We start from the raw sequence: 25,149 nt of genomic DNA, 5'->3' as shown, positions 1-25,149 counted from the left end.
GTGTCTTTCCACCCTGTCCTCGCCTCCAATCCCATTCTCTAGAGGCAATCGCTGACTGGGCTCCAATCTTCCTACATCCTTTAAGCTTTCTCCAGTAAGTTTTTGCCCAGTAGCTTCTTGGACTGAACCATGTAATGTAGGGTCCAGTACCATAGACCATTCAGTGCTTAGCTGATCCCAGGTGTGACCAATTTCCTCAATTAACCTTGCAACTTCTCAAAGCTAGATGAAAACCACATCACCTCTTCTACCTTTTGTGGGCCCCTAGAACTGAGTGCAGCACTGGGCCTCTGATAGGTACTTATTAAATACTTTGTAAAGAATAACTGATTCTAGCTTCTTTCCTGGATAGAAATATGCAAAATCTCTCTCCAACTAAGCCTGCCACCTTTTCCTAACTTGGTTCCCCTATTCCAGTTCATGTCCCTATAACTGGGGGGCTGCTGGTCACAGCCCCAGATTCATGTCAGTTGGTGTGTGTGGAGCCCAAGCTCCCCTCCTTGGTGCAGAAGCACACAGAAGCAGGCATGCAGAGAATGAGGGAAAGAGGAAGGGGAGTGGGGAGGGGAATGGGGAACACGTGTTTATCTCAGCTGGGGGCAAAAGATCCTGGGGAAAGGCCCAATTTCAACTTTGGTTGGGATGTAAACGTTTGGATAATTTCATCGTTTGAAATACCCTATGGTGTAAATTGGTAGGCTTCAAGATAGTATGAACGCCTATCCGATGCCCCAGCCCCAGGACCCGTTCTGCCCCCAAAGCATTTACAGAACACTCTGGGCCCTGTGAGGACCCCTAGCCACCTTTCCTTCCCCTTCACCAAGAAGCCACTCCCACTAAGGCTTTCCGCTGGTCCCTGTGGGCCCCTAGTTCTCTCCTCTTGCTGTGATCCCACGGGAAAAGCTCCCTCATCAAATGGGAGCGAGCTGTGATATACCACATTCCTCGCCTGTTTCTGAGGAGCCTATGCCTCTAGAAAGTTGAAGACACTTTTCACTTAGTGGCATTTGAGCTGAGTTCTGGAATTGCTCTGGAGATAAGACAAAAAACTAAAAGGACAGTGGCTTCAGGTTCCAAGCCCTATACCCTGAGTCAACCAGGCCAACTTTGCTTCCATTTGATAAAAAGGGTTTGTGCTCCAAAAAGAAAAAGGAAAAAAGAAGATTACCCAAATGACCTCAAAAACCCTGAGAGTCAAGCCGTGGAGATGAGGCATGTGTCTGCAGTCAGGTTCAGGACTGAGCTCTAGGAAACCATAATTCAGATCACTTCCCCTGAGTCTTTATGTTCAAGCTAGGGTCAAAAGAAACACATCTTTCTTCTGCCCTCTCAGGCCAATGGAACCTGCTGTTCTGAGCACAAAGGTTTCTGGTTTTAAAGCAGAAAAGCAAGGATAGGAAGGTTCCTGGGGAAAGGAGGAACAAAGCCAAGAACCCCTCTTGGGCTAGAGGGGTGGAGACACCTACCTTGACACCACCATCCGACTTCTTGTTCAGTAGGCTTTTGGCAGCTGTGAAAACAAAAAGGAAAATCAAGCCTCTTGCATTGTCCCCTCTCCCTAGCCTGAAGCCTGGCAGCCGGATCCGCAAGAAGTCTGTTGTGTCTGACAAGGGGGCCAGGAGTCTCCTGAAGCCCCTGGAAGAGGCCCTTCCTGGGAGCCCCAAAGTAAGAAGGGCATCTCAAGCTGCATCAGATCCTCAGGGAGGCGCCCCAGGATCTCTCCTGCCACGGAAGAGGGCTCAGCGGAAACAGGGACACACTGCACATGGGAGGAGAAACCACATTCAGTACAGGAGCTGCCTGGGGTACTGGGAACTCTGCCTTCAGCAGCTTCCACCCAGGTCTGGAAGCAGAGTGCCAGGGTGAAAGGTGAGGGCTCCGTCCCTAGATGCCATGGAGTTCCTCAGAACGGCCAAGCTGGAAGGATGCAAGACATCTCCTGAGAGCTCTTAAGAAACAAGAGTGTCACAGTTCACGAAGGAGACCAGACGTGAGGACAGACAGACACAGACACAGAGACCAGGACCACCTACAGGAGGGTTTTGCCAGGGGGGTTGAAGCCTTGACTGGGCAGGTCCTCACCAGGCTTATGGGGTCCTATCTGCCTCAGTCTACTCTCTGGAACCACTGAACAGGAAGGACTGGGCCGAATAGCCAGGTGGTAAACGGATTCCGGCCAGGCACAGGATGAGGCTCAAGGCTGACGAGCTCTGTGTAGGAAGGCTGGTGACACCTGCTGGTCACCAAGGCCACAGGAACGTAGCAGACAGTGGGATGGGAGAGTCTGGGCGGCACAGGGGAATGGAATCAGCCCAACTGTCTGATCCACCTGGACTTCACTGGCTCTACCAGTTGCTACCTGTATGACACTGAGTGAGTTACTTAATCTCTCTGAATCTCCGTTTCCTTATAAAATGGGATAAAATAGGGCCGAGGTCACAGGACAGGGGTGGGGATCTAAGGGGACCATGCATGAAAAGCACTAGGCAGAGTGCTTGGCACGTAGCAAGTACTCACTAGGTGTAAACCATTGTCACTATTACTGCTGCCATTCTTCCCTCAGGGGCCATTCCTACCCAAGCCGGGTCCCATCTCTCTCCAGTGAGAATAGGGATCCCTCCCTCACAAGAATTCTGACCTCCCAAAATGGCCTATGAGCCTATCTCCAGTCATTCTGGGGTGATCTGAAACTTATTTTTTTACATGCTGGGGTGATCTGAAACTTATTTTTTTAATGTGTTTACTATGATGCCTGGCCACCTACTATGTTAAGTGCTTTATACACATCAGAGTTCTGAACTCTGGCTGCCCTTTAGAATCACTTTTGGGAGCTTAACAAAAATCATTATGCCTATCCCATACCCTAGGGATTCTGATCTTATTTGTCTGGGGTGGGGGTGTCAGCATCAGGATGTTTGACAGACTGTCCTCTACAGGCAGGGTTGAGAGCCTTCGACATACATGATCTTAATCATCGCCATATTATTTATTAGCGCCACTAGAGAAAGGAGAGGAAACTGAGGCTGGGAGGGCTGACGAGACTCGCTCAGGGTGTGGCAGGGCTAGGATCCAACCCAGGGACGGCTCTCCCCACAGCTTCTACACTCTAGAGCCTTTCACACTTGGAGGTCTGTGAATGCCTGACTTCACAGTTTTGAGGGGGTTGGTGGCTTCCTCTGTGGGGTCTCCCAGCAGTGCTGACGAAGCCTAGTCCTAGCACTGGGCAGCTCCGGCCACGCCCAGGACTGTCTCTGGGCCGGGGCGGGGGGGGGGGGGGCGGCGGGGGTAGCTGCCACCGGCCACAGCCCTCAGGCAGGCCAGGCTCTCCGCTGTCTGGAAGAAATCCTCCTGCTGCCCAGCTCCACGTCCCCAGGCTATTGCCTCCTGAGAGTTGGCAAGCGCCCAGCATGCATGGCTGGTTAGGGGGCTCTGTGACACCAATGCGCTCGCAGATGCCAAGTTAGGTGGTCCGTCCGGCATGCCCATCTCAGCCCGCAAGCATGGGACTCGCCTCCCTGGTGAGTGGGCCTGGCATGCTGGCCCTCCTGGTGGGGTGGCAGGGAGCCGAGGCAGGCGGTCGGGGGACTCATGCCACGTACCTTGCCCGGCCAGGCCGGCGGCGCTCGCGGCAGGCGAGGCGGGGGCGGAGCTCTGCCTGCCAACTGAGGGGATACAATCTCTCAGTGCACAGAGCTGCCGCAAAGCCACAGGGGCCCGTCAGCAGCGAGCATGCCCCAGCACGAGGCGCGGGAACCGCTGGCCGCCCACGCACAGCAGGGCCCAGGCGGCGTGGCCAAGCCAGCCGAGCTGGGGGAGCGAAGGCGCCAGGGGCAGGCTGATAGCAGGTGCAGCCAGCCCTGCAGCAGTCTGGGGACCTGAGAGGACTGGGTTCGGTCAGGGTGTGGGGATCACCACAGCTCTGGCACCTGTCCCATGAGCGCCTCAGGCCAGGGTCTCCAGGTAAAAGCCTGAATCGGTGAGAGGTGGTGTCCTTTCTGAGGCAGCCGAGCCCTAGCTCGAGGCTGTGAGGGAACGGAGCCTCCCCATCACACCTTCCCTCCCTAGGGGACCTAAATGAGGACATTATCAGAGAGCCCTGTCCTCTGGCCATATTCCAAACAGGAGGGACTCTGGCATTTGGGGCCCAGGGAGGGTGCATGGCCCTGGTGCAGCTAAGTTCATGATGGGCCCCAGCTCCCTATCCCTCTCTTAATCCTCTAGTTCGTCAGAGACATGAGTTGCTTTCCTTCTTCCAGGCAGGTAGCCAGGACAGACCGTTTTTCTCAGCCTGTATTTCAGTATTCCAAGGGTGAAGATGCCTAAAAAATGAGCCCCCGGAAAGAAAACAAAGGCTGCCGAAGCAATACATTCTAGAAGCCCTGATTCCACTATTAGCCAACCTGCTAGAGGCCAGGTCGCACCCCCTGTTTGGGGTAAACTCAACAAACAGCCTAGTTCACATCTATAAAAAAAAAAAAAAACCCACACAGGTGCTCTTCCTTCTTGATTATACCTGGTGACACCTCTTTCTAGAGAAGCTTCTAGAGATAGGCTCCGTCCCCACCTGTTCCAGAGTCAGAGCAGCAGAGGTCATCCTAGAATGCTTGTAGCACTTTTTTGGTCTCCTCTGACCCAGGGCAAAGTGAGCTCAATGGCTGACAAGGTCTGGGCAACAAGAACAGGAGGAGGTTCTTTAGGAATGAATGAAAGTGCTTTGTCCTAACAGCCCAGTCTCCTGAAACCAGGATACCTATTTCCTGAAATGGATGGGGGGGGCGGTTTGAGGTGGAGGATTTCCCAGGCTAGAAGGGAAGTAGTAGCCTGTCGTCACATTTCTTCTACTTGGAGAGACAACAGATCACCACTCTAGTTTGGCACAGAAATGCCCTCGAGCGTCCTCCAGAAAGGCCCTCACACTTCTGAGAAAGTAGAAGCTTCCAGTAATTCTGAGGACAAGAAGTCTGATATGGAACTACAGCTCCATCTCTACTCTCATTTGTGAGAGTAGAATCCACAACCACATCTTCCCCTCATGGATACCCACATAAGAATGAGGCCCAAACCAGGAGCACAGGGGATGGGCCTGAGGTGGGACACTTCCCTGGCTCACTCTCCAGTCCTGCCCCTCCGGCAGCCGGTGGCTCTTGCTTGAGTTAGAGCGCATGAAGCCCTAGGACTTCTCCCCTACAGCATCCTCAGACCTGGGGCCCTTAGGTTACCCTGAACCAGCACAGACAAGCCCCTCAAGCTCAAGGGAACAAACTTAGCCCAGAGCGGCGGCCAAACAACCCTGTCTCCACATCAGTGTAGAAGGAAAGCGAGGGAAGGAATCTCGCTATGAAAATGCGAGAAGGGAGTCTTCGACCAAAACAGTGGGACTGGGGGGTTGCAGGACTGGGAAGGCCGGGTCGGGGGCGGTGGGCAAGGTGGGAAGAGACCTTCTGCCTTCAGTTAAGTTTTGACATTAATCTTTTCCTCACAGAAAGCCACTGTGCTTCCCCACTGAGGGCAAACAAGATGGGGGTGGGGGTGGGGGTGGGGTGGGGTGGGGTGGGGCGGAGTGTCTTGCATCTTAAAAAGAAACGCCAAGTGATTTACAAATTACTGGTCCCAACTTATCCCAATTTTTCCGTCAAATTTAAGCAAGTTGCTTTCCCTCCATCCTGCTGCTCTCTTTCTTCCCTTTTACAGCTAGTATCGCAAAGCATATTATAAGCACAGTCTCTGGAAAATGATTAAACATCTGGAAAAATTTCTATTAGTCATCACTATTTAGACACAATGAAGTAGACACCGTCCCGGTAGACAAATTAATGGTAGTGGTTGAGAAGATTCACTACACCTCATCTCTTTCTTTCTTTTCCCCAGCCCGGTGTCCAGTCCCCTATCAACTGGCTAACATCCTAAAGCGCTGAAAGTCTTTAGAGAATTAAATAGGAATCCCCAGGGACAAGGTAAATGGAAGGCTGGGCAGGTTACTCCTTAGGAGGGTCTAAGGAATAGAATTCATAAACGTGAACCCAAGAGAAAGTCCCCCAGAATCTCATGTTATAGGACCCAGCAGCGGCAGCCCCCTCAAAACAGGGTCTTCTTCACCTTGGTCAAGGTGTTGCCTGAGACACCCAGCACCGGGATGGCAACACCCCATTCTGACCCACTCACCTCAGCAGAATTAAAGTGCACGGCTGGGGAAACATACCTGAAAAGTTTCTGGAGACAAGCATGGTCGTGAGGATGGCTCCCTGGGGGAAAGAAGAGGGGTCTGTGAATTCAGCTGGACTCTAGAAAAGCATAGCCTGGTGTTAGGCAGAGGGCAGCCACTGGCCAGAGCTTTAAGACCTCAGGTCTTTGGGGCCCCCCAACATGTATAACCTTCATAGCTCAGCTCCAGCCACAAAGGGGGCTTCCTTTTGTGTTGGGGCAGGGGGTGGACTGTCAATAGCTGTGATTTCAGGATGCTGGCAGCCTGGAAAGGCAAGACTCACCTTCAGTTTTCTCCGAGCATTGAACTTGCGCAAGCACTCCACAGTCTCTTGACGATGCATCATGGATGCCACTGTGGATCGTTGCTGGAAGCCAAACAGACAGGCCTGTGAGCCCTCCAGCCGGGCCCTCTGACCCTCACCCTAGTCCCGGCACTGACGGCTGTGTGCTCAGCCGCCCCAGAGTTGATCCGAAGCTAAAATGAAGTCATAGATGTGAAAATGCTTTTAGAAAAAAAGCACTACCCAAACTCAAGGTTATGTAAGGACAATAATCTGAACACAAAAACACCACTGATAACTGATGCTAGATTAGGAGGGTGCGTGAGACAGCACTCTTCCCTTCCTTGGGAAGGGGAAGCTATGGAACGGGAGAGAGTATCCTGTGTCTTGTTGTGATCCCCATGCACTCACTCCTTCAGCAACTGTTTACTTAGCACCTACCGCATTCCTGAGCAGTGAGAGAGGAGGCAGGGCTCCTGCTCTCTACAGAGAAGATTCAGTCCTTTCAAGAGCCCCTCTCAACACGCCCCCACAAGGACCTGAATAAAGCTGTGATCTGAGAAGCTAAGGGTCTTCACCTTGAAGCATTCATTTTGGATGGTAATTTTTCTTCAGTGTAACTTCCTTCTTCCTTAAAGAGTCCACTCGAAATGATTTACAACGATTTCCTTGATGACTCAGTAAGAATTATTGCATAATATCATAATATAGTGACATCCTCAGGGGCTACTGAGTTATATAAGTTGGTGGAGGGTGGGGACTCCAAAAATGACTCCCAGAACATAGTATATCCCTAGTTTTTGAGTACCCGTTTTAAGTTGCCCACCCCCTCCCTTAGCGGTTGCTGTCCTTGCTAGCCTGCTAGAAAGATAAATCCTACAACGTGCAGCTTGGTGCCCATAACCCCATCGGGCTGCCCCACAATCCTGTTCCTCGCCCCTGGTGCACTCCTTTTCCTGATTTCCAAAGCAAGTCTCCCAAACTCCTCTACCTTTTCTGAGTCTTCCAATTTTACCTCTTCCTCCAAAGTATAAATTTCTCCACAAAGAGAAATCACAGATCCTCACGCAAGAACTCCTTCGACTTCAGACCCCCATCCACAAAGTGATTTTCATTTGCTTTCAACCTCTTTTTACTATCCCAACCTTTGCTTCCTCAGTGAGCCAATATTTCTTTTTTAAAAGATTTTATTTATTTGACAGAGAGAGACACAGCGAGAGCAGGAACACAAGCAGGGGGAGTGGGAGAGGGAGAAGCAGGCTTCCCGCGGAGCAGGGAACCCGATGCGGGACTCGATCCCAGGACCCTGGGACCATGACCTGAGCCGAAGGCAAACGCTTCACGACTGAGCCACCCAGGCGCCCCAGTGAGCCAATATTTTAAGCCCCTTATTCTAGACTATATTCTTCTCTGCAGTCTACAGACTATATTCAAGCCTCTCCTTAAACAAAAACTTAAAAACTCTCCTGACTCCTCATTTTCTCTCTGTAGTACCATTTCTTTCTCTCTTCATCCTCACTGAAGAAAGGTTTCGGTCTCTCCCCCCACTGCCTCTGTCAGTGAAATAATGAAACTGGCTTTTAATTGGTCAGAGTCCATGGATTCTTTCCCATCTTTATCAGGGACTCTCTGTGGCATCTGATTACAGACGCTCCCTTACTAAGACCTCCTGTTTCTCAGGGTCTCCTGCTCCTGAACCTCCTTCTGCCACAGAAGTTCTCACCCCCAGCCTCCTCTGCTGGCCCCCCTAACGCTGCCTGTCTTTCCCGTGCTGGCGTTCAGTGGCCATCCCTCCTCTTACTGAAGCAAATACAAACCCACAGTGGGAATTCGATCAGCATAAAAATAATCCCATTTATTTCAACACCACCCACACAGAAACGACCGCAACCTGCATTTCCAACTTTGACTTCTTTTCTAATCTCTGGAACCACATTGCTAACTGCCCATCTGATATCTCCGGCTAGAAGTCCTCAGACAGCACACTCAATCAAACTAAGATCATCATCCTTTCTCACAAACTGGCTCTTCCTCTGAGTTTCCTCTGAGACAGTGAATGGCACAACCCTGTGCTTATTACCAGCTCAAAATCTGGCAGTCCCCATAAGTCCCTTGCTCTCTTTCACTCTCTAAATTCAACTGGTCACTAAATCCTTTTGAGCCTATCTACCGACTATCTCTCAAATTTGTCTACTCCTTGCCACGCCACCCAGGCTCCTATCACTATCCTTAGCTGAGACCTCATTCGGTCTTGCTCGGGCAATTACAACAGCTTCCTGAACTCTCTGCGCCAGCCTCCTTTCCTTTCAGTTCCATTTTGTACACAGCTTCCAAGGGGACCTTTCTTAACTGTGTGTTTCATTCTTTGTTTTTAATTTATTTTTTAAAAAGATTTTATTTTGGGGGCGCCTGGGTCTCTCAGTCAGTTAAGTGTCTGCCTTTGGCTCAGGTCATGATCTCCAGGGTCCTGGGACTGAGCCCTGCATTGGGCTAGGGAGCTCATCGGGGAGTCTGCTTCTCCCTCTCCCACTCCGGCTCTCCCCTGCTTGTGCGCTCTGTCAAATAAGTTAATAAAACCTTAAAAAAAAAAAAGATTTTATTTTTTTTCTAAGCCATCTCTACACCCAATGTGGGTCTCGAACTTACAACCCTGAGATCAAGAGTTGCATGCTCCACCACCAGAGCCAGCCAGGCACCCCTCTGTTCCCTCTTTAAACCCCTTAAATGGTTCCCTATGCTTCCTGAATAAAATCCAAACTCATTAGGCAGAAACTTGTATGTCATGGAATCTTTTTGGCTTCATTCTCTTGCATTTTTGTAGCCGTATCTTCATCTACCACTAAACTACTTAACATTCCTTCAACTTGCCACAATTTCCCATGGCCTTTCACCCCGGCTCATGCTACCCTCTGCCTGCAGGTTATCATCCTGAGGAGCTCCCAGCCATTTGCCAAGAACCAGGATAGGGGTCACCTCCTCCATGCAGCCTTCAGTAATCTCACTGCTCACCAGATAGCAAAAGTTCCTGTGCACTCATTAGATCCTTTTATGCACTTGTCACATTGCAGAATGGTTGCCTGTTTGAGTGCCTAGCTCCCCAGATAATTTTTAAGATCTTTGGGGGGAGGGACCACGCCTCACTCATCTTTGTATCTCCAGGACCCACGCAGCGACTGGCACCGAAGAGGCACTCAGTAAACACGGGAAAGGACAAATACATAAATGCATCGTGGCTGTCAGGAGGCCTAACTGTAGCAGACCCTCTTCTTAGTTTGAAAACAGACATTTCACTTTATAGAATTTTTGCAGAAGTGTTTATGAAAACAGAGTATGTTGATCCACACTGACAGCCTGGTGGGTGGGGGTGGGGTTCATCTAGGGTGAGTTTTTATTTTTATTTTTTTTCAGTCACGAACTTCAAGATGCTCCTTTTAACTGCCCAGAAACCCCTTTTGTTTATTTGTTGGATCTTGGTCACATTTCCATTACAGCTGTGACAGCTGAGATCTGAATATGCACCCAAAGCTTGGCAGTTCACTTTGGGTTCTGCGAGCTGCTTTCCCTCATCAGCTACCTAGAGCCTCAAGGGTCAACGAAAGCCCTCATTCGGAACTAAGTCACACCTGACAAGTAAGTGGGGGAGAGATAGGTTGAAGCCAGCGAGGCCACCTGCTTCCTTGAATCCCTCCCTCTCTGCTGGGTCCTTGCTCAGGGCCCAGAACAATCATTCTCTGCTCATAAACAGGAGCATGAAGAGAGTACTGAGGGCACACTGAGGGCTGACATCCTGAGCTCCTCCACCCCGGGTGAAGACACTTACACAGACCCATGGATGCTTGAGAGCCTGGTCAGCTGTGATGCGCTTTGCAGGGTTTATGGTCAGCATCTGGTTGATCAAGTTCTTGGCTTCAGGAGTCACTGTGTCCCACTCTGGCGATGGGAACTAAGCAGGAAGAGGAAAAGGAGGCATATGAAATTTGTGAGCCTCACACCCTGAAACAAAGACTCTGTCTTTGTCCCAACTCCTACAAGCGGGATACTCCGTGCTATCTAAACCCGCCAGAGAGCTGGGGAAGCCAAGGGGCATCCCAGTACCTGTGTCAACTTAAAGACCAGGAGAGGAAGACAGAATCACGGTTAGAATGCCAGAATATCCAGTCAGAGCAGGGACTCTAACATATTCTGGTTCAACCCCATCTCCTTACTAGAAGGAAACAGCGGCTCCACAACGTGCCCAAGGCCCCACGGCCGTGCGGGGAGCCATGCCATTCTTGTCCCAATGTTACGCAGCACACCACACTTCTCAGGCCATTCTCTGCAAATAATGGATCAAAGAGCTTCGGTGGGCTCCTCGATTTTACAGCTACCAAGAAAGGCTGTGCAAAAAAAGTTGCTCCTGGGATACGGTGTGGCAAGAATTGAGACCTGTATGCCCATCCTTGGGTCCTCAAAGTCCCTTGACACTCCCTGTATCCCATGACACACTAAACAGGCCCCCTTCTGTGGATACAGCCCGAGGGTCAAGAACAAAGCAGTCCTTACATCGTAGGCCCCAGCCTTGATTTGCTGATACAACTTGTGCTGATCTTCATCCCAGAAGGGAGGGTATCCCACCAGGAGGATATACAGGATGACCCCTATGAGACAGAACACAGGTCATCGGGGTCAGTCACCGACTTCACTGAGGAACCAAGAAAAGCCACACAGGGCTCAGCCATCCAGAAAGTCAAGATTATACCAGAGGTTGAAGTGGCCATCAGCTGATAACTCTGTGCTTCACTTCCCATGTCACCGAGCCCCATCGGGGACCTCTTTAGGCGTAACCCAACCTCTAAGGCGTGGGTCAATCCCTCTTTAGGAAGGATGCAGTATAATCCAGGAAACACTTGGGGTGGAGCGTGTGATGAGACCAGCCATCCCCGGGACACTAGAGCAAACACTGTGACTTCACACACACCCCACATTTGTAGGGCCCACAAGGAATAGCGATGCTTCTTTCTCACCATCGCTGGAAGTTGAGGGCCCTGAACACCAAAAAGCTGAGAGTGTGGAATGGGCTTACCGCAGGCCCAGATATCCACAGGTTTTCCATAGGGATCTTTCCTCAAGACCTCGGGGGACAAGTAACCTGGCGTGCCAGCAAAACCTGCAGCAGAAGAAAGGGTGGAGGCACACTGAACCCATTTTCTCTGTCATTAAAACTACATCAGCAATTTCCCCCCAAGCCCCTCCTCGTTCCTGCTGTTTTTGCTATATAAGCTCTCAGCACATGGGCAGTGAGAGATGACAGGCTGGGTTTCTTGTAGTGCCCAGAATAAAATCAGAGGGCAAGTCCGTGTGCCTACCAGGGACTCCCATTTCTCCCCAGGGGCAGCAAGAATGCGGTGCGGACAACAGCTAGACTCACTGCACTGAGTCACCTAGGGCCAGGGGCTGCTCTGTACCCTCCACCCCCTTCTCCAGTCTCTGAGGAGACGGGGACCGTGAAGGGTCTGGCTTCTAGTTCTGAAAGAGGAAAACAGATCAGGAAGAGGAGGAAGGGCGGGGGCCACATTCCAGGAAGACAGGGTCACTCTTACCAAACCAAGCCTGCTGCTCTCCCTGTACTTCGATGGCTAGGCCAAAATCAGCCAGCTTGACAGCGGCACCCTTGCATTTACTCGCCAGCAGCAGGTTCTCAGGCTGTATAAGGAAGAGAAGACCTCGTGAGGCACCCACCCACCCTCTGGCCCTGGGGAAGCCTAGTTTGGGTCCCCGCAGTCCCACCACCTGGCACCAGGTGGCGCCTACGCTTCACAAGCAGGAGGCAAAGGGGGAGCCTGGGTGTACCTTCAGGTCCCGGTGGACGATGTCATGCTGGTGGATGTGGTTAACACTCTCCAGAATCTGATGTATACAGTGGCTGCAAAAGCACAAGGAGAAGGAATGTCAGCACAGGATTAAGCCACTCATCCACGACCACACACTACAGATGAAAGCATGGAACTCTGGGTTACAGAGTCACAAGGAAATCACCGAACAACAGCTAAAACCTTGGGACTGTGGACATCATCTAGTTCAACCTATTTTACAGAAGAATAAACTGAGGGCCAGGCATATTAAGTGGTTTGTCTGGGGTCTCCCACTAGATAAAGGCTAGACAGAGGACACTAGATAAGACACTAGATGGAGGACAGACTAACACAGAGTTCACCATGCCTCCTTAGACGGTAAAGGGGCAATACCACCAGTCCATTTATAAGAGACTGGGGACACTCCTAAGCAACAGAGACCATCCAACCCCTTCCTTCTTTTCTTCCACCTATAGTAACAAAAACTCTTGTTTTGCTGGGGGGGCACACTCATTCATTTATTTAAACATTGACTGACTACCTCTAGGCACTGTGCTTGGTACCACACAGACTATAAAGATGAGTAAGACCTAGTGCTTGCCTTGAAGTTTATCATCTAGAAGGGGAGATAAAACCCAGCACATAGACCCCTTTAAGAAAAGATGTCCTTAAGAAGGTTCCAAACAGGGCAACTGAGGAGCATTTCTGGTAATGATTTTGCTAGGAAAACAAAACAAAACAAAACTAACCCAGGTCACCTTCAGCTGCTATTTCTTTTCTTTCTTTTTTTCTTAAATAGGCTCCATGCCCAATGCGGGGTTTGAACTCAATATGCGGCTTGAACTCACAACCCTGAGATCAAGAGTCGCATGCTCCACCAACTGAGCCAGCCAGGCGCCCCCACTGCCATCTTGATTCAGGCTGCCCATCTTCCAAAACATCCTGCCATACTTGCAGTCAAACTCCCGGCAGGGAGCATTGGCGATCTAGAGCAATGGTGAAAACTGGGGGACATCTGGTAATGCCCGGAGACATTGCTGGTTGTCACAATTAAGGTGCAGATGCTACCGGCATCCAGTGGGTAAGGGCAGGGATACTTCTAAAACTCTACAGTGCAAAGGAGTGGCCCTCACAACAAGAAATTATCTGGCCCCAAATGTTAGTAGTGTTGAGGTTGAGGACCACTGGCCTAGAGAATGAGGCTCCCGTCGGCAGGTACCAGCAGGTATGTGCAGCAGGCTTGCAGAGAGGTGCTGGGCTGGTGACCCAGACTTCAGACTCCTTCTCTAAAATCTGATTCTGGGGCTTCCACAAGAGCCAACGGGTCTTACCAGGCTCCTGGAGGCTGAGGCTCAGGCCTCCCTTCAGGACACAGCCCATGAGTAGGCCAAAGAGACTTTAAGACTGAGCTGAAGAGGCGAGTCTCCACAGAAATGTATAATTAGAACAGAGCCAGGCTAGCAGGGAGAGTCTTCTGGCCAAAAATGGCAAAAGTGCGAAGTGTCCCAGCAGAGCCAGGCCAAGCCCACTGGTACAGTCACACACCACCCCGCCCCTCCCCCTGGCCAGCCCTCCCTCCTCCCCGCCAGGCTCCCAGGGCGGTCACCGCCTCCTCCTGCCCCAGGGTCTGGTCCTCCCCTGCCGGCACTGGAATTCATCTCCCCACTTGAGAAGTTTTCCTGAGGCTGAAGCATCTGAAGTTGATCAGCAAACACTGGCCTCTCAAGGTTGAGAAATTTGTGAGGAAGCTGCACTCCCCCACTCTCTTGAGGCAGCCACAGCTGCCACATATGCCAGATAAGCTGCAGGCAGGATGATCAAAACCAGGTTGCATGGACATCACCCTCGGAGAAAACTCGGGGCCCGGGGGAGGAGCCGGGGAGGGAAAGACAGGCCACACAAACACCCTAGAGCTGCGGTGTGGGCAGAATTCTGCCAGGGCTGCCACGGGGGGCTGAGGGCTGAGGGATGTGGCCAAGGAACGGTCCTCCTGCCTGAGGAGCCCCACACCAGGGCTGGTCGTGGTGTCAGGAGACTAAGGGATCCAGGCTGGAATCTCTTTTGAGAAGGTTCCTGGTTGATTAGCCCAGATGTTTACACTCCTTCAGAACGCAAACCACGTTTTCTTCATCTCTGTATCATCTCCAGGGTGCCTTGCACACAGTAAAATTTGTCAAAGGAAAGAAGCAGGGGTAGGGAGGGCCCTTGGGCAGGCTTGCGAGTACACAGTAGTGCAAAGAAAAGGTATTTCTGGGGTGAAAGGGTAAAGGAGACTTGCAAGTGCTTCCCCTCCGCCAAAAAGACGGATCTAATTTCTAACATCACCCATAACATGCAGCCCAGGTCCAGCTGTATGGAATCTGTCCAGACAGGAGATCTTCTGATCTATATCCAAAGACTCTTCAAACAGGCACAAAGCCTGCCCCCCTTAAGTGGCCAAGACTCACCCGGAACTCTAGGGTCCTTGTCTCACCTGGCATCAGCTTCACTGTAGTACTCTCTGGCCACGATGTCTTCAAACAGCTCCCCGCCGGTAACACTGCAACCAACAGACAGAGAGGGTCAGAGGAAGCAGGTCAGCTGGCCAACCCCAGCATCCAACAGGCAACAGGTCACACCACGGAACAGCTTTTAAAGAAATCCCAACTCCACATGCATTCCATCTGAGAGCCCAAACATGTTCCATCCTTCAATGATGTGGGGCTTCTCCCCGGGATAACGTGGGCCCTCCCTTCCTCCTGCACATTTCTGTGTCTATAACCTACAGATTAGCTAATACTCAGGCAAAGATGAATATACAGGGATCTAAGAGAAAATTATCAACCTACTCAGAAAGTCACAGCTTTATTTGAGACCAATATGAATACTGAGATACATAGCTGCCCAAGAAGGACAGACCTACTCCTAAAGTTGAAGAATAATGAGATCAAGGACACAGAGACCCAACCCTGAAAATACTGGAGAGGCATTTCCAGGAGGTGAAGAGCTACTTTTGAGATATTTAACCACAACCAAAGTGGAGGAGAGACCAAGTTGAGTCCAGTTTATGACTAATAAAAGCCACCTTTAATTTCCCAGAATTTTTAAGGTCATGCGAAGAGCTGTAGTCTATTTCTCCACTAAGGACAACACACCAAGAAACAAGAAAAAAAAAAAAAGCATCTGCACAAGGTGTGCTGCTGAACAGAAATGCGAGAGCAATGCCATCTGGGGGTTTGGAGCCCTGGGGAGACTGTGAGTGAGCAATGAGGTCCCCTCTGCAACCTGGCCATTACCAGAGGAAGGTCAAAATCAAATCCTTTCCCTCAGGCAAAGGAGAGGGGGCCCTCGGCAGAGGCTGAAGACCCAGTTTAGGTCTTTCTCCAAGCCTTCATGGTGAGCCAGCTGGAGGGAAAGGCCCCCACACCCTCAGCAAGTGGCACTTACAGGTCAAACACGAGGTAGTGAAACCCTTCTTCAGAAATACTGTCATGGAGGCGCACTGCAAGAGAGGAGATGGGGACAGAGATTAACAGAGAGAAACCTTGGAAACCTACTCCTCTCCTCAGCAACCCCACCCCTGCCCCAGCCTGCCAGCCTCCCTGGACGGTCTTCTGAAGGAGTGGCAGTGAGAAGCGGTGACATGCCCGTCACCCGCCCCCCACCCAAGACGAAGTGACACGGCTGCAGAGCAGAGAAACAACCAGACCCCGGGTCCAGTGCTCCGGCTGCCACCTCAGACAGCCTCAGATGTAGACAAGAGAGAGAAGCTTTGTGGCTAAGAAGACAAGACAGAGAGAAGCAGGAACCTTCCCAGAGGGGCTAGTCCCAGAGAAGGAGATCCCGGGATCTGCTGCGTGACGGTGTAAAGCAGGGCAAGAGCAAGGGGCGCCGAGGGAGGCTGACCACTGAGCGACAGAGGATGACAAGACCGGAGGGCCCGGGAGCGCTTTCACAGGAGTAGATGGGAAACGGGGAATTAAAGGGTGGGGAAGAAGCTGGAAAGGTAACGCCCAGTGGGAAGGCACAGGGAGTGAGGCTAATGGATGGTGAGCATGGGAGGCAACGTGCAGACTCAAGCAAGGACAACAATCACTGTTTATTCGGCCCTTCTTATGTGCCAGGCCTGGGGTTAGGCTCTTTGCAGACATGACTTATTCTACAAGGATTTACTGAGTGCCTGCTATATGTGGGACTCCATGCTAGATGGAAGGACACAGTGGCTGTCCCCGAGGAGTTGATTCTTCCGGATGACCACCCCGAGAGGAGGATTCCTCCCATCCCGCAGATGAGGACGCTGGGGGCTCAGAGACATCGTATCTTACCAAAGGCCAAAGATGCAATAGGTCAAGATGTAAATCCAGCTCTTTCTGCCTCCAAAGACGGGTCTACACCACCGCTTCCTCTAAGAAATGTGGTGTAGCCCACACAGCCAGGCACCAGAGCAATGGAGCCTGTGAGAGAGACTACCCACCAGCGCGCCTGCAGCAGCAACACGGACGGGTCTGGGAGGCCACGGCACCGAGCAGAGCAGGGCAGCTCACCAGCTGCCGGCAAAGGCTTGCAGGCAGAATCCCTTCCCACTTCCCGCCTCCAGAGCTCCTGGGCAAAAAACCAGCCTAATGTCTTCTGAGGTCTCCTCCTCAAGCTTCTGCCCACAAAGCCACCTCGGGCTTAAATGCCAACCCCCAAGTACCATTCTCATGCAAACACAAGGCAATGCTTTGGCAGGCTGTCGCGCGGCTGTCCCTGTCCCTTCCCTCACCTGAACCCTCCTGATGCGGAACCTCTGTCTGACCTTCACGCCAGCCCCGGGCAGTTTCAGGAGCACCTCACAGAGCACTTTTAGGAATGGCCTGACACCAAGCCGGCCAGTGAAGTTCTCGGATACACAGGAGTCACCGTGTCTCTTCCTTGGCGGGACCCAGCCTGCCAACCGCTCCACACGACAGGTCCCATTTCCCGTGTCAGACTGTTTCCTCAGGGCTGGGGCGTTTCCCTACAGCCTCTCCCACCACAGCAAGATCATAAATTACAGGCACTTGGCCATTCCTACAGCTCCGTGGTTCTCCTCAGCTGACAAAAATGAGGACTCGGGCCTGCCAGGGCTAGATGGAGGGCTTACCGTCTGTTGACACTTCCTATTGCCTGCTTTATTTGATCTGATCTGGTTACCCCAAATTCCACCTCCAACTGTGATTTACCAATTGGGATCAAAGGCAGGGGGTACTTCAAAAATCCCTCCTCCTCCAAATGCTGTCTCCCATACTTGGGCGAGCAAGTTCATACTTCACTAGGCCCCCAGATGACAGAAGGAAGGAGCTACAGCCAACCCCTTCCTCCCACCCTAACCAACCCGGGCATGCTCAAGTGAGCTCCCCCAAAGCCCTGCCAGCCCCCTCCCCACGTGCGCTTCTCTGGTCTAAGTCGGTGCTGCGCACAGAGTCCTGTTGTAGTTGTGCTCCCTTGTGTCCAAAAGGACTTTCCATTTAATTAAAAATTTGCTATAAAAAAGCATTAAAGTGCGCAACACAAATAATCCCCTGGAAATCAGCTGTCTCAGAAGCTACAGACCAGCTTCATTAGGGAGGGGGCTAACAGTACAGCAGGTAGGATGCTAACAACCACTCCCCGGGGAGTCCTGCCCCGTGGCCCTGCCCCCTCGTCCCGCACAGCGGGGCTGAGAGTGCCGCACAAAGTCCAGGTGCCCAGGCCTATGCCAAGGCGGGGAGGCATGGGCACTTGCCCTTCTCCAGGAAGGCCACACACAGAGCCCAGGTGGGAGGAAGCAGGGCAGGGGAATCAGAAGAGAAGAGCCGCAGCGGAAGATTAATCCTTCCAGGCCACCCAGCCCAGAGAATGGCTTTGATGTGTGCCCCAGAGCAAGGTACCACTGAGACAAGAAGGGACAGGTGCAAAAGACCTCGTAGCTGAACAAGATGCTATCTTTTTTTTTTTTTTTCCATTTGTAAAGAAAATTAAGAGAACGGAGAACAAGAGGAAAAACTTGACTGTGCCACCCTAAGTGCCTACCCAGCAGAATCTTGATAATAATGACCCAAGCAAGCACTAATATTTAGTTGTTTCTATGTGCTAGACATTGTGACAAGTGCTTTATATACGTTATTTTATTGAGCTCTCACATTACCTCTGTTACCCCCATCTGATAGGAGAGAAGACCGAGGCCCCGAAAGGAACTCATCCAACGTCATCCTAAGTGGCCGAACTGAGACTTGAACCCAAAACAAACTGAGACCAAGATCCTTGATATGGGGGAATTGCCTGCGAGGAGTCCCTTTCTCTGTCCTCTTAGGCAAAGGAACTCCAACTTGTCCCCACTAGCTCTGGCCACTCTGTTCCACCCAACAGTGTGCATAAGGCGCCTTTCTGGAAGCAGGTGTGGCTGCACGTGGCACTGCCACGGAGCTTCTGGGTCAATGGGGAAGACGGGCTTCAAACCAGCACTTACACAAATATGTCACTATGCACTACTGTGGAAAGGGCTACGAAGTAGAAGTGAAGGATGTTATGGATGTGTGGGGAAAAGAATAACCTGACACTCAGTCCATCCCACAGTAGATGGCTTGAAGGCCAAGGAGGGCCAGACCAAGTCCACAGACAGAAAGACCTGAAAAGGATGATAAAACATCTACTGCATTTCAGCGATGAAACTAGTTATTTTTTCTTTAAAAACCGTGGAGGGAAAAACGGCCCAAACACCTAAATACCTTCACTTGACGTTTCATACCTTCAAGGACTAACAACGCCATAACCCAAATGCGGTGGCTATTTCCGGTTCTTTAGAAACCACCCAACAATATGCCACATTATAACTAGCAAATCTTGGCTCAAAAAGCTCTGAGAAAGTGTCACTGTTCAAAGTGTCTGCAGCAATAGCACAATGGAAAGGAGGTCCTGCTTCCTGGGGGCCCGAGGGGGACTGAGGCTGCCCCCCACCACAGGGGCAGGGGGGCAGGACTACCCAAGGCAGAGATTTAGGAGCTGCTTGGTCAGGATTCAAGGTGTTCTTCTTTTTCTTTGCCCCTGTTTCTGCTCCATTTATGTTAGCTGAATGGGCCCTGGGTCCAAGATAAATGGCAGCCTGGCTTAAATACCCTGCGAACTGAGCTGGGGCTGAGGATTTAGGGAAGGTCACTTCTGGGAGCTGGAGACCCTCTTTTCATGGCCTCCATTCTTTCCAAGCCGAGGCCTCCTTTTTCCGCTGAACCCTCTCACAACTCCATGAAGAGACTAATTCTGCTAGAGGTCGCAGCTCCAGACCAGCAAATCCCACACGCAAACCTGGACGACACAATAGCAAAGCTACACACCTTGCTCCCCCACACACGGCCCACAGACTGGCAGTGTGAGCCTCCCCTGGAGACCACACTCCCAAGGAAGCTCAGGTACACCCCAGACCTTCTGAATCAGACCCTGAGTTTCACACGATCCCTCGGTGATTCCTGAGCACATAAAAGTTTCAGTAGTGCTGCTCTAAACCATCACGCCAGACTGTGATTGAACCTGCTGGGGCAGCTCAGCACGAAGGAAGACAGAGTCTATTCATTAGAGGAATTTAGAGCAGGGAGCAAGCAGATCACAGGTAGAACACGCTCCATTCAGCCTGGAGACAGGACGACTACTGGCCCCTCCTCTTCACTCCACACCTCTGGCCACTCTCCCAAAGCTGTTTCAGGTTCTGCAGAATGCCTCATAACCAACAGGCTTTTTTTTTTTATCAATAAACTTTATTTTTTTGAGTTTAGGGTTCACAGCAAAACTGAGTAGGAAGTCCAGAAAGCATCCACACACCACCTGCCCCCACACGCATGGCCTCCCCTACCATCAGCATCCCCTACCAGCCCGGCACACTTGTTACAATCGATGAACCTACACTGACACATCGCTGTCACCCAGACCCCACACTTTACATGAGCATTCGCTCTTCCAGCAGGCTTTTTAACTCCTGGAATAGAATATCTGTTAGGGAAGAAAACTGGGGATGCCTGGCTCCTTGCACCAAAAATCCTTCTGAGTTCAAGTACAGCAGCCAGAGGGGGACCATGTACTCTCTGTTCTCAGCTTCCTCAACTCTGCGCCACTCTTGGGCTGGTCCACTTGTATCCCCACGGGATGGAGTTAAAGAGGCTGGAGCGAAAGGGGCCACAACTCTGAAGGACAGGGCAGCGAAGAGAGGGGAAGAATAGTGAATTAGGGCACAAAACGGCCTCCTCTCTGCCACAAGCCAGATCAGGATCCATGGCAACCTCAGCCTCCTGGATCTACCGCCCCACCACGTCTCCAGGAGCCTGGTTCCCACCGGAAGCCAGAGAGCCCGGCCAGCCAGCTCCCCCAGGACACAGTCCTGACTCACCCTTCCCTCTCGCTGCTCTTGATCCCAGAATAAGGCCCCAGACCAACATCCCTCAAGATCTGGGAGCAGTTGTGAAATGAAGCACAGTTCTAGGCAATCAGATGCTGATGAAGTGAGTGTGCCTGGCCTGGCCTGGCTTGGATCTCACGGGGCCCCTAACAGGGCGGACGACTCGCGTAGGCAGTCCCCCAACTGCTAGGACCCCAGGTCAAGCTGGGGGCAGGTGATTAAAAAGGAAAGAGCTACCAAACCGAGTAGGTCAAAAAGTCAAATGTATATTGGGCGCCTGGGTGGCTCAGTTGGTTAAGTGACTGCCTTCGGCTCAGGTCATGATCCTGGAGTCCCGGGATCGAGTCCCGCATCGGGCTCCCTGCTCAGCGGGGAGTCTGCTTCTCCCTCTGACCCTCTTCCCTCTCGTGCTCTCTGTCTCTCATTCTCTCTCTCTCAAATAAATAAATAAAATCTTAAAAAAAAAAAGTCAAAAGTATATATTTAATTTCTAGAAAGGCATAAAAAGAAGGGTATGACTGTTTTCAGCTAGAATCCCATTTCTGTCCTTCCTGGTCATTTCTCAACTGTCTTCATCTACCCCAACCCTTCCAGGGTCGATCAAGTCTGTGCTACAGATGATGCAGATGTGGTTCTGCCTCCTGCATTGCCCACCCCACCTTTTATGCTCCTCCTGGCATGAGAACAACTCTACGAGCTGGTCACGAGTAGCATAAGGGAAAGAAGTTGCTGTCCTCAGATCCTGAGACCTGGGGCTGGAACATTAAAATGCTCCCGTGCGGGGCACCTGGGTGGCTCAGTCATTAAGCGTCTGCCTTCCGCTCAGGTTGGATCCCAGGGTCTTGGGATCGAGCCCCGCATCGGGCTCCCTGCTCCGTGGGAAGCCTGCTTCTCCCTCTCCCACTCCCCCCGTTTGTGGTCCCCCTCTCTCTGTGTTTCTCTCTGTCAAATAAATAAATAAATAAAATCTTTAAAATGCTCCCGTGCTTGTGGATGACTCCAGTTACCCACATGCTTTTTCTTTCTGTTCTGGAACTTCTAGGTTAGAGGTCATAAGCTCAAAAGCCTCCAGGGACCAGGTAGGCAGTGCAAACATAAGGTAACAAAGGAGATGGCAAAGGACGGTTGGCCAGTAGACTTTGGGGGGCAGCCACTGCCCAGCCCTAGCTGATTCTGGCCGCATATAGATGTGGCCTCAGCAGAGCCCCGATGTCTGATTCGCAAAACTGGGAAACAGAATTTTTTTTTCCCCAAAATGCAAAATCTCGTTTTTAAATACTGGCAAATAATAAAATATTTTTAGACCACTGAGCTGGCCAAACAAAACATGCCCGAATTTGCAACTGCTGCTCGGCGCTCCTCTCATTGTCTCTCCTACCCAAGGTGACACGTTGGTCCCCACTGTGCTGTTTGCTGGTGAGCGTCTGACTTTGGAGCTCACGCAGGGAGCTCCAGGAGTTCTAAGCCCGGGACCCGTCAGCTGAGAGGTGCTGGCTCGGTGGGACACACCGCACGGCAGAGCTGAGCATTGGCTATGCCAATCCGCTCCGGGTGTAATCCAAGCTACCGAATGCGATCTGTAAAGCCCTGCATGGTTGGAGTTCTGGTTAGCTCAGAGCTACTTCTCTCCCCTTGGACTGGAGGACGACCTCAGCTCTCCCACGTTAAGAGCTCACGTTAAGCTCTCCAGCCTAAGGTCTGGCAGGCCAGAGGCTGGGTAGCTCCGGAAGAAGCATCAGGCTTCAGCAAGTCACCTCCCAGCCCTGGCCGCCAACAGAGCAGAGCGGGCGGCCTCCAGGGCACTGTGGGAGCCCCGATATTTAGGCCATGCCTGAGGAGCAAAGAACACGTGTTGTTCTTTGTGATGACTCAGGGCTTTCAGGGAAAAACCTAGGAGATGCTCCCTGCTCTGCCTCAAGTCAAGACTGGGGTTTCTGCTCAGACACTGCAGCCAGCCCGGGTTTCTATCCCCTCTGTGAGAAGCACCAAATCAGGGCCAACGCTTCTGGCAAAGACTATTTCAGCTGAACAATGTAAAACTGAGCTGGAGTGGGTTGTGGCAGGCAAACCTCCTCAGGCTTTAGAACAACCAACAATGTGCTCTTGTCCCCCAAGTCAGGGTGGGAGCAGGGAGAAATCCTCTCAATTTTTTCTCCTTCCCCATGAGAGTGGCTCCTGCCTTCCCTTCTCCAGAGAAGCCAGGCGGGTGGGCAGCTTGCTTTCCTAGCTCAGGGGAATACAAACGGGAGCACCATGGAAACCCCCAGAGTACACACGACACCGTAACAGGAACAAAACTCTTTCAAGTCCAGAAACAAAATCCGGACCCTTTTATGATGGCTGTGGAAGGCCCCTGGTGAGGGATGCTGGCAGGCTACTAGCCCGGAGTCTCACACGCTGTGGGACCTGGACCTCAGCCCAAAGACGGAAGGAGAAGGGGAAGAAAGGGAGTCCGAAACCTGTTCTAGTACCTCCTATCCTGGCCCTGAAATGGCACTATGGGGATGGAGACCCTCAGGTCTCTAGAGCAGAAGACCCCAGCATTCTGAGCAAGACACAACTGCTATCCCACTTGGACCAAAAAAAAAAAAAAAAAAAAAAATTACACCAGGCAAAGGTCCAGGGACAGAACTGGTTTCAGACACAAAAGCAGTGGATCTCTGTTCTCCCTACCTTCTACCAGATGCCCAAGAACTACCCCGAGCGAAGGTGCTTACCAATGTTTGGATGTTTCAAAAGTCGGCATATCCGGGCCTCACGTTCTAGTTTCTGGTGATCTAAAAGCAGAAGAGAGAAAACAAAAACCATCAGCCATCCGTTCTATTTGTGGCCACCTGGCTATTCATAGTCCTTCAATGATTAGGTACCAACTATGCACTTTTTACTAATTTGCTGAATTAATGCAGCAAGTCACGGCAATCCTAGAGACAGGTATTATGACTTTTTTCAAATGAGGAAATGCCCTAGGAAGTCTCTCAAGTCAGTGAGGCAGAGTCAGGACTTGAATCCAGGTCTTCAACTACAACTCTGGTACCCTTTTCACTACAGCAGGGATTTCACTGGGCCAGGGCGTCCAGAATCTCTTCCTTGATAGAGATACTACCAATAACTAAGTTTTATTGAACACCCACTATAGAACCAGGCACCGTGCTAGGAATTTTGCAAATATTCTCTGATTTAGTCTTCACAGTATCCCTGAAACATAATGATGCTGACAACCAAGATGATGATGAAGATGATAATGATCTGACAAAATGATAAGCAGAGCTAACATCCCTTGAGAGCTTACTTCTATACCAGGTACAAACATCTTTTAATTTATTCTCATAACCACTCTATGAGGCTGGCACTATTATGATGCCCACTTTGCAGTAATCCTGCTTCTTCCCAGGATCCTCCTGGCCACAGCCCACTGTGAATGCTCACCTCTTGGCACTCAGGCACTGGGGTTACTCGGTTTTGGTGAAAGGACCCAAATCCAGGAGTCCCCAGGTACAAGCAAGCTGCATTGGTCGGTTCCTTCCACAGGAAGGCAGAGCTCCAGGAAGTAGAAAGAGAGGATGCTACCACTCAAAGCAAGGCGGATTAGCAGCCCTCCCCCCTCTACCTGCTGCAACAGTCCCCTCCTTCACAAAGTCTCCCCTGTTCCTCCTGGCAGATGTGACTTCTTTTCTCTCTGAGCGTACCCCCATCTTCCGCTGCACTTCTTAGAATTTTCACATCGTACATTATGTCCAGTATCTTCTGGTCCCAAGCTCTTCAAAGGGTGGGACCTCTCTGAGTGACGCTTCCTATCCTAGAGTTCCTGCCTTGACAGGGGCTTCGTATCGGTTTATCAATAACACCAATGGTAGTAACAACCATTATTTACTGAGGATTCACTATATGTCAGGCAGAGGCATGGGTTATCTTCCTTCACCCTCACCGAGACCCTGTGAAGTAAAGGATCTGATGAACTCCATTACATGATAAATGAGGAAACTGAAGCTTGAAAAGTTGAAGTAACCCACCCCAAGGTCCCAGGCAGTGGAGGCAGGCAGTCTGAGCCTAGAGCCCTTTCTCCATCACTATGCAATGATGACAGGATAAAGTGAGGACAGCTAGTAAAGACTCCGGGCTTTGGGAGGCATTCCTCCAGGTCTGGGCAGGTGCCTTCACATCCACACCTGCCAAGCAATTCCTGCCTCCCTTGGTAGGGGCTTCTGTCCACCCCACCTCCAGCCCAACAGCAAGAGCCTCTGTAGAGCTCCCTATGACCCCCACAACCATCCTACCAGGGAGGTGCTATCACTGTCACCTTTTCACAGATAATGAAACTGAAGCCCAGAGAAGTTAAATAACTTGCCCGAGATCCTGCAGCAGGAAAGGGAAAGAACTGGGATTCCAACCCAGGCCTGCCAAAATAATGTAGTCTGAGATAACACAGGGATTACAGACTAAAACGAATTCACATTTGTTGTTTCACCAATCA

At 51.2% G+C, this 25,149-nt stretch overlaps 1 protein-coding gene across 20 annotated transcripts in view; it reads right to left on the bottom strand.

The window, feature by feature from the left end:
- CAMK2G (calcium/calmodulin dependent protein kinase II gamma) overlaps positions 1 to 25,149 on the bottom strand; it is a 55,892-nt gene that overhangs the window by 19,846 nt on the left and 10,897 nt on the right. For 11 of the 20 annotated variants that reach the window (XM_073878776.1, XM_073878783.1, XM_073878780.1 and 8 more), the window contains 12 exons: positions 23,396 to 23,455; positions 15,743 to 15,797; positions 14,790 to 14,855; positions 12,315 to 12,387; positions 12,065 to 12,167; positions 11,548 to 11,631; positions 11,028 to 11,122; positions 10,306 to 10,428; positions 6,486 to 6,569; positions 6,200 to 6,242; positions 3,600 to 3,662; positions 1,467 to 1,510 (listed from right to left, as the gene is read on the bottom strand). In XM_073878776.1, coding sequence (XP_073734877.1) covers positions 1,467 to 1,510; positions 3,600 to 3,662; positions 6,200 to 6,242; positions 6,486 to 6,569; positions 10,306 to 10,428; positions 11,028 to 11,122; positions 11,548 to 11,631; positions 12,065 to 12,167; positions 12,315 to 12,387; positions 14,790 to 14,855; positions 15,743 to 15,797; positions 23,396 to 23,455 — 893 coding nt within the window. The remainder of the gene's footprint in view (positions 1 to 1,466; positions 1,511 to 3,599; positions 3,663 to 6,199; positions 6,243 to 6,485; positions 6,570 to 10,305; positions 10,429 to 11,027; positions 11,123 to 11,547; positions 11,632 to 12,064; positions 12,168 to 12,314; positions 12,388 to 14,789; positions 14,856 to 15,742; positions 15,798 to 23,395; positions 23,456 to 25,149) is intronic. The other 9 variants (XM_073878779.1, XM_073878787.1, XM_073878784.1 and 6 more) reach the window with 1 other exon arrangement.

This window comes from Callorhinus ursinus, unplaced genomic scaffold, assembly GCF_003265705.2.
Source record: "Callorhinus ursinus isolate GAN/ISIS: 27379988/994484 unplaced genomic scaffold, GSC_fseal_2.0 scaffold31, whole genome shotgun sequence".
NCBI classification, from domain to species: domain Eukaryota; kingdom Metazoa; phylum Chordata; class Mammalia; order Carnivora; family Otariidae; genus Callorhinus; species Callorhinus ursinus.
Note: the sequence above shows the minus strand (reverse complement) of the source record. Positions and strands in the feature narration are given on the sequence as shown.